The sequence below is a fragment of the Aptenodytes forsteri genome, unplaced genomic scaffold (genome assembly GCF_000699145.1).
Source record: "Aptenodytes forsteri isolate BGI_AS27 unplaced genomic scaffold, ASM69914v1 Scaffold295, whole genome shotgun sequence".
NCBI lineage: Eukaryota > Metazoa > Chordata > Aves > Sphenisciformes > Spheniscidae > Aptenodytes > Aptenodytes forsteri.
Window position 1 is genome coordinate 175,040 of NW_008795861.1, and position 8,619 is coordinate 183,658.

General features: G+C 47.6%; 1 protein-coding gene across 1 annotated transcript; it reads left to right on the plus strand.

Moving 5' to 3' along the window:
* Positions 1 to 1,553: 1,553 nt before the first annotated feature.
* On the plus strand, positions 1,554 to 6,268 carry LOC103902907 (perilipin-3). The gene is made up of 8 exons (XM_009284021.2): positions 1,554 to 1,612; positions 2,231 to 2,309; positions 3,059 to 3,254; positions 4,236 to 4,318; positions 4,560 to 4,815; positions 5,026 to 5,225; positions 5,360 to 5,488; positions 5,855 to 6,268. Exons 1-8 carry the CDS (start codon positions 1,554 to 1,556, stop codon positions 6,266 to 6,268), a joined length of 1,416 nt encoding a protein of 471 aa, XP_009282296.2.
* Positions 6,269 to 8,619: the final 2,351 nt, after the last annotated feature.

Consider the following 8,619-nt stretch of genomic DNA (forward strand, 5'->3'; position numbering starts at 1 on the left):
GTGCCCTTATTTCTCTTTATCCTGATGTGTCAGAAAGAGCCATGTTCTGTGTGCATTCATGTGACTATCGGTTTTCCCTTCCCCCATATAATATATGAACTGCTCGTTGATTTCAGGTTTAACAGAACATCAAGGGCCTCAAGATCCCAATAAAATCAGGTGAAGAGGTGGCCCAGGAGGAGAGGGGTCTATGGCAAAGCCTCCTCTGAAGACAAGGACACGGTGTGACTCATTCTTCATTAATCATCAGAGAAGCCGGAGAAAGGCAGCCCCAAGACATGGATCTGTGGGAAACCCCCTGCTCCTGGGATGTATTGTTCAGTATAATTGCTCCTCTGTAAATTAAACAGAAGCCATTTCCAAGACTTCTGTATTTTAAAGTCACTAGATTGCACGCAGGGAGAGTCCTGGCAGGACCCAGACACTGCTGGCTTCCCTCTTCCTGCTAATGGTGCCCACCACCACGAGGCAGGTCCCTGCATGGTCTGAGACCTGGTGAATCGGAAGGGTCTTTCTGCAATGAGGTGAAGCTCTAGGACCATGGCTGGTCCTCCCCCAGGCTGCCGGGTGTCCAAATTCCACCCCCAGCGCAGGGATGAATGGAAGCTGCAGTTCCCAAAATGCATGCAAAGATCAGCGGGCTGTTGTGCAATTTTCTTTGAAGGAAAATGGATTGTCTGAGGTGGATGGCACAAGTCAGATCAGCAGAAGCAGAAGAGGTCTAACCTGGCTACTACTCAGTCTTATGCACAGGATGCTCACCCTGCAGGCCTTTGGGGAAGATGCAGAGAGACCAGGCTCTCTGGGGACTTCAAGATGAGAAACTTGAGTTCCAGTGCTTCTAAGATTAGGCAGCAGCTGAGCAGCTACTTCTGTCATTAAACATTAAGGATGGCACGAGTCAGATCAGCCCTGAAAGTACACACTGAACCCAAGCAGAAGAGGTCTAACCTGGCTGCTACTCAATCTTATGCACAGGATGCTCACCCTGCAGGTCTTTGGGGAAGATGCAGAGAGACCAGGCTCTCTGGGGACTTCAAGATGAGAAACTTGAGTTCCAGTGCTTCTAAGATTAGGCAGCAGCTGAGCAGCTACTTCTGTCATTAAACATTAAGCACTAGCAGATAAAAGCCATAGGAATCCCACATTAGGTGTGAAGTCCTTCTCTGGATTTGTTTTACTATATTTGCTTTTCTTTTCTCATTATTGCTTCCCGCCAAAAAGAGAAACAAAACAAATTGCCATTTCCAGATGGTACGTGATCTGAGGCAAGATCATAGAGGGTGCATGGTCCATGCCAGCAATGCCTCTCTCATTTTGCAGGAGCACTGGCCTCTGAAGGGAGCTCCTCTACACAGGGCAAGGTGTACCTTCCTGATTACAGAGTAATTAACGAGCCACAGCAGGGCCCATCTCTGCCCCATTCCACCTCTAATTGGCTAGAACAGAGACTGGTTCCTTTCTGCTGCTTCCCAGAGCTGTCAATCACTGAGGGTCCCTCCTTACACCCCTTCCCCAGCCAGTATAAAAAGGCAGAGTAGGGGTGATGGGATATGGTGTGGTGTCTGGTTCTTCCTTGCTGGTGTTCTGTGCACCTCCAACAGAACAAAAAGGTACTGTTATCAAATTTTCAGGGGAAACTTTTAGATGTTAAGGCTGTAATTGTTCTATGAACTCCTGGTTCATGTTTAGATGTTTATTACTTGGCTTAATTACAGAATGGAATTACTCTTAATTAACATAAAGTTGCTTGTAGTCCTGCCTGAAAGGTTAGATACAGCCTGTGCTGGTTTTGAGTGAAAAGTTAGTTCAGGTTGGGCTGGGCTAACAGCAGTAGAGCAACTTCTTGAGCTGCTTTTTCTTTTTATACTTCTGCTGTTGTTAGCTCTTCTAATGCAAGACTTTGTTTAAACCTTGGTGGGAAGAAAGGGGGTAACTCTTCTAAATATATTGATGATAAGTACTATGGTCTGTCTGACAAGAGCTTTCTTGAGTGACAAAAGACTTTCTCCTCGTTCCTCTGATACCATGAACTATGTGAAACTTAAATACTAGGTGGCTTTACAAGAATCACAGTTCCCTTCCTTCTGTAAGGGGAAAAGGCTCATTTTTGGGGTCTTCCCTTAATGGGTACTAAAGGAACTTCTCCCTTTAATGAAGTTGGAGGGAAGGCTCACCAGCTGCTTTGTCTCTTTTTCTTCTTCCTAAACCACGGTACTACTTGCATTTCAGCTGCAATGGCCTCTGCTATGCCTGACAAAGAGGAAGCTGCCAAGACCTCCCTGGAGGTGAAAGAAGAGGAGCAGCAGGTAGGTCCTCCGTGTGAGATGTAGCGAGTGGCAGCTCCTGGGTGTAGGTATGAGGAGGTGGCCCTGCTGTGGCTGGGGGGAGCTGAGCCTCCACAAAAGGAGGAGTGTTTCCTCTGCTCAGGCTGTACCCTGCAGCTTCTCTGGAAATGTGGGTGGCAGCACAACCAGCAGTAACCTCCTAGGCTAAGCAAAATAGCCTGGTTCTTGGCTAGGAGATGTGTTTCTCTAACTCTGATGTCAAGATCCTGGCTTGCTGCATGCAATGCTTCTGTGGAAAGGCTCCCATGTTTCAGCAGTCCTGCAACCTGCTGCACTTGCTTTACTCCCATGAGCAGCAGCATGCTTCTTGCAGACTAGTGTAATATCTGTCAACTCAAAACCAACCTGGTCCTATTCTGATGAAGCTTTTCCTGGAGGACTGGATTGTTAAATAGCTATGCCAAATGAATTGGAGCTGGATATGGGTCCAGAAGCACTGAGGTTGTCCACAAATTCAGCTGTTCCTTGTGTAGCATTGCACTAGAGGAAGACCTTGCTACAATGGACCAACCATAAGTGTCAATGCCCCACAGCTTGTTTCTCAATTGAGTTGCAGATTTTAAAGCAATTGTTCAAGAAGGGCAAGCCTTGCTTCCTCAGTCAGACTAGGTGACCTGAACAGGCAAACATAAGAGGAAATTCTGGGGCAGCACTGCATAGGAAGTTCAGTGTCATGTATGCAAGCTTCATAGCTTTTTTTGCTCTTCTAGGATGCAGTAAATCAGGTGGCTAACCTGACCTTGGTCAGCTCTGCCTGTGACATGGTTTCTACAGCTTATGCCTCCATGAAGGAGAGCCACCCCTACGTTAGATCTGTGTGTGGTGCAGCAGAGAAAGGAGTGAAGAGTGTGACCGAAGCCGCAGCCAGCTGTGTGCAGCCAGTTCTGACTACACTGGAGCCTCATGGTAATCCCCTGTGGAAGAGCAGGTTTGCACCTGCCTGTGAGGGACCCTCTGGCTCCTTCTAGTTCTGGAAGGAGTGCTAGGATGTGGAAAAGTGCCTCTCCATCACTGTACTAAAAGGACTCCTGGCTTACAAGTAAGGCTAAAAAGCTGAGTCCTAGTCCAAGTAGTGTGATAGTGTTGCTCCCTGGAGGACCAGGACTTGATTCTGTTGACTACCCTAAAGCTGATCTTGCATGTGGAAATGTGCCTCTCCATCACCGTACTAAAAGGACTCCTGGCTTACAAGGCTAAAAAGCTGAGTCCTAGTCCAAGTAGTGTGATAGTGTTGCTCCCTGGAGGACCAGGACTTGATTCTGTTGACTACCCTAAAGCTGATCTTGCAATGTCCAAAGTATTAGGTGGCAGTTGCTTATAGTTGGATTCTTACAACCTTGTGGTGGTGATGGGAAGAAGCCTCCTCTTGGAGGACTCTTACATCTAAAGGTCCCGTCTGCCATGGCCCTTAAAGAACATGGCATCTGAGAAGAAGCTCTAAGTTCCTGGAGGGAGAGGGGCTATTCCTAATGGCAAGTGTCTGACAAAACAGTCCATGTGGCAGGCCTGCGTTCACTCTAAGTCTAGAGTAGGCATTCCCCTACTGTCAGTTACTATGTGATCCTGGATCCTCAGGATATGGAGGCTTGGGCAGGAATGAGGGCTATGCATCTCTTTAGTCAAGAGCTCAAGAAGCTGCAGGAGGGGGTCCCATGTAGGTGGCTATATCCATACAAGTAGAAACTGGTTGCTGTCAAATTGAACAGATCTATGAGGAGACTAAGACAAGCTGCTCTACAAATTCAGCTTACAACAACACACCTGGCCTGGTGATCTGGATGGAGACTTTCATCTAGGCTCCCTGCAAAGCAACATGCTCAGGAAGGTAGGACTTGTGAGATGGAATTGCAGGAAAAATAAGTTTTGATGCTTTTTTTCCCCCTCCAGTTGCTGCAGCAAGTGAGTATGCCTCCAAGGGTTTGGATAAACTAGGAGAAACACTCCCACTCCTTCAAAAGCCAGTGGACCAGGTAAGAATCAAAGGCTGTGCTGTCCCTTGCTGGCAGAGGGACCTGGTCCTTGCAGGGTTTCTAACCTTGGGAGTGAAGTAGGCTTTCATATGAGGAACAAACTACCCCTAGGTGCATCGTGCAAGCTCCTACAGGAGCAAATACTTAGCAGACATTGCTAATTGTCCTCTTGGTGCAATTCAGAATTGTAGTGCACTACCTGACCCAATCCCTTATCTGACATAAGTCTCCTCTTCCATAGATTATCTCTGACACAAAAGAGCTGGTGTCATCCAGAGTGGCTGATGCAAAGGATGCTGTGAGCAGCAAGGTGATGGAGGTGATAGATGTAACTAAGGAGACTCTTCAGAGCAGTGTGGAGGCTGCCAGATCTGCAGTGACCAGCAGTGTGGGGATGGTTATGGACTCCAGAGTGGACCAGATGGCTATAAGCAGAGCAGAAGCTGTGCTAGGGAGAACAGAAGACAACTCTCTCCCCATCAGAAATGAGGAACTAGGTAAGGAAACAGTATATGTGACTACTTGTAATGGGAACTGTTACACTGGAGATGGTCAGCCCCACTCCTCACCCCACTACTCTGGAATGGGGCTAACGGGTGCCATGCTGGAGGCTACCTGGCTCCTAGTCCAAGATCTCCTGATACTTGTTTACTCTGAGTGGTAAACATCTCTGGTCAGCCACTTGCAGATACTGTCTCTTTCCTCAGCCAAGCTGGCAGCATTTGAGGAGGGTGCAGACATAATGTCTGTGAAGCAGCAGCAGGAGAAGAGGAGGTACTTTGTGCGGTTGGGGTCTCTCCCTGATGAACTTCGCCTGTTTGCCTACCTGCACTCAACAGACAAAATGAAGCAGGTCTGGCAGGGCATGCAGGAGGCCCTTGCACAGCTTCACTGCATCATTGAACTGGTAGGTAGATGCTGGTCTTCTGGCAGGAGGGAGACCAAATTGTTGGCTTGGTCTCAACTTCATTGCTATGATAGAGCTGTGTTGTTCACCAGCAGATCTGTCTGTCTTGATACTCTGATCTTCCCCTGCCACAGATTGAAGTGTTTAAGCAAGGCTTTAATCAAAAGCTTCAGGAGGGGCAGGAGAAACTACACCAGATGTGGCTGGACTTGAGTAGGAAGTCTTACAAAGAGAGTGGAGATGAAAGCTCTGCAGAGCCAGAGGTACTTCATGGGGAGAGAAGAAAAGGGCTCTGGGCATCCCCCTGACTTTTTTTTTACAAGTCTTTTTTTTTTTTTGGAGGTAACTCACTTGTCTGATCTTGTCTTTTCTGCCTCCTCCTAGGAGATGGAGTCTCTGGCCTTTTCTGCCCCTCCTAGGAGATGGAGTCTCTGGCCCTGCTTATGGCACGCAGTATCACAAAGCAACACCTGCTGCAAAATAGTGTCTGCTATCCAAGGCCTTCCCGCCTTCCCTCAGGTTAAGGTGAAACAATCTCTTAGTACCATAGAGGAGCTTCATGCTTCTTTCTCAGCAGCAAACTCCTTCCACGACTTGTCTCTGATCTTGTCTTTTCTGCCTCCTCCTAGGAGATGGAGTCTCTGGCCCTGCTTATGGCACGCAGTATCACACAGCAACTGCAAATCACCTGCTGCAAAATAGTGTCTGCTATCCAAGGCCTTCCCTCAAGCCTTCAGGTTAAGGTGAAACAATCTCTTAGTACCATAGAGGAGCTTCATGCTTCTTTCTCAGCAGCAAACTCCTTCCACGACTTGTCCAGCAGTGTCTTGACCCAGAGCCAGAGGAAGCTGGCTGTGATCCAGGAGTACATGGAGGAGCTGCTGGACTACCTGAAGAACAACAAACCTCTGTCCTGGCTGGTGGGACCCTTCTCCCCCAAGGAGGAGGAGGTGGAAACCTCACCGGAGGAGGAACCCTTGCAGGAGAAGGAAGCAGAGACAGCAGGAGTAGGGGATCATGAAGCTTCCACCACCCTCATGTAAGGGATAAGGCCATGAGCACAGGCCAGCCTGGTGTGACTGACAGCTTGGTCTTAGCTTATGTTACTCCACTCTCCAGCTGAGGGTGGAGCTGTCACATCTTGGATGATTATTGGGCACTGGTAAACAAATCCATAGGAGCTTCTAAGGAAGGTGGTGGAAGTAGCAGGGCCACTCTTAAGTGCTTGTAGCTGCCTTTAGGAATGGTGGCTAAGGTCTGGGCCAGAAGGAGAACAGAGCTGAAGCTCTGCAATGCTCCCACCTCCCTAGCAAGCTGTCCATGGTACGTTTTTCATCAGTGTATCCAGGCACTGCCAATATTCAATACAATGATTGCTGTTGGTCTTAAACCCTCAGCTAGTATTAAATGTGAAGAACTCTCTTCCTAGAAGCTGCTTGTACTAGGTCATAACTGTTTAAAATAAAACTACTGCATGCAAAAATACTTACTGTCTCTAGTCTTTTTTGGAGAGAGACTGCAAGAGTGAGTATTTTTCAACATGTGAACTGTACTCTATTACCTAGTCCTTGATGTAGAACAGTCAGTATTGTTCAACATGTGAACTGTACTCTATCTATTACCTAGTCCTTGATGTAGAACAGTGCAGTCAGGAATGCATGAACTGGTGAGCAGTAAGGATTGCAGCTGGTAAGACCTGGTACTGTCCTGGGAAGCACCAAACTGTAATTCCTTCTCTCTCCCAAGCCTGGAGGCATGTATGTGCCCTCCTGGCACTTTCTCGTGCTTGGAGAAGCTGTAGGGAGCTGTCAGGGTCCTGGCATCCCTTGTCATTAGTCCTCCTAGGTCTAATTCTCCTCCTGTAGTTGTCTGCTGCTACCTGGTGAAGGCTTCAGTCTGTGGTGGGGTAGTAGGCTGCAGGAGTGGCTGCCTGGGAGAGATGTGGACTCCTTGATGGAGAGTTGTTAGGGTGTAGGTGATGGATACTTACTATCAGCACTGACCTCTCCTGGCCAGGAGATGTTTCAGTTGAGCTAAGAGCTCTTCAGCTGCCATGTATGACCCTCTTCCAAAGAACTGGAACAGCCCAGTGCTTTCAGACTTGCCAGACAGTGATGTAGCTGAGGCTGACAGACCAAATGCCTATTGAACTTCTAACTGAAAAGCTCTGCTCTTTGCTTCTTGTCTTTCTGCCTTCAAGGAAAGAAGTGGAATCTGCTCCCAATGTGAGTACTGCTTCTTCTAGACTTAATTTTTTAAAAAGATTGTTAAAATTGTTGTTTCTGGCATGTCAGAAACAGAGACTAGGGGAGAGGGTTTTCTTGAGGAGAGCAAGTATAGGTGTGAAGAGGTGGAACCCCACCCCCCGAAGTGAATGCTGTTCCAACAACACCCAATCCTACATTACTATGTGTAATGGCTTAGTGCTGTCCTGTGGCAGGACCATGTGGTCCTTGGGTTTTGGCATCGGTTATTCCATTGATGTAGTAAAGCTTTGGATCCAACTTCACTGAGCTCAGCATGTCAGAGGCTATCAGACAACTGTCCAACCTGTGTTCCTCATGTAGCAACTAGCTTGTGTTGAAGGCAAAATAATAAGCCAATCTAAGTTGCCAGGCCAAGCTATTGTTGAGATCTGAGAGATAAATTGCAGGGGTCATCTATCCACTGCATGCTCTCTGATTACTGCCAAGCAATATCTCTCTGGCAAAGAGCTTAAGGAGAGGCAGATCCAGTCTGCCTAATGTAATTATAGCTGAGCTTGTTGGGTGGGAAATGAGGCAGTAACTGCAAGTGGCATTAGAGCTAGTCCTGCTGCTTGGTAGGAAATATGCTATATGTTGCCTTCTCAATAGCAAAACTGCACCTCGCTACCTAGGAGTGCCTGAATCCTGTTTTTAAACTTGTCTGATTAAAGATGCTTTTTAGATAGCCAGACATTCCTGTGCTGCACTGACAGATCAATATTAAGTATATCTGATCTATATTAATACAGTACTTATCCTAGCAAATCATGCTGCTTCTGCCTATGGATCACTGGGCACATTCATCTTGCTTGTTGATTAAATCTATTTCCTGCAAACACTACTGGCTGCTCTTACCTTGGAGGTCTGGGGCACAACCCATGGGGCCCTCTGTAGTTGCAGCCAGGAACGTAAACGCTGCATGTGGCTGGGGTCTCCCTGGCTCCCTGTGCTGGAGCTTGTGCAAGGATGGCCCAGCACCTGTAAGGCTTTTGTGGGTCTTCTGCTGCTACAGTCCCCATGGCCTACAAACAGGCTAAAATGACCTTCTCATGGCAGCTCCTAAAGCTCCACTTGATAAGAAAACCTCTGCATGTGTTTCACCTCTTGCTTAACCTCCAAAGACTCAGGGAACCATCGAGATGTGTTAG

Coding starts and splice junctions, on each gene's coding strand:
- LOC103902907 (XM_009284021.2), top strand. CDS start 1,554: ATGGTGTGGTGTCTGGTTCTTCCTTGCTGGTGTTCTGTGCACCTCCAA. Junction 4,319..4,559: donor TTCAAAAGCCAGTGGACCAG/GTAAGAATCAAA, acceptor CCTCTTCCATAG/ATTATCTCTGACACAAAAGA. Junction 5,489..5,854: donor AAAGCTCTGCAGAGCCAGAG/GTACTTCATGGG, acceptor GCCTCCTCCTAG/GAGATGGAGTCTCTGGCCCT.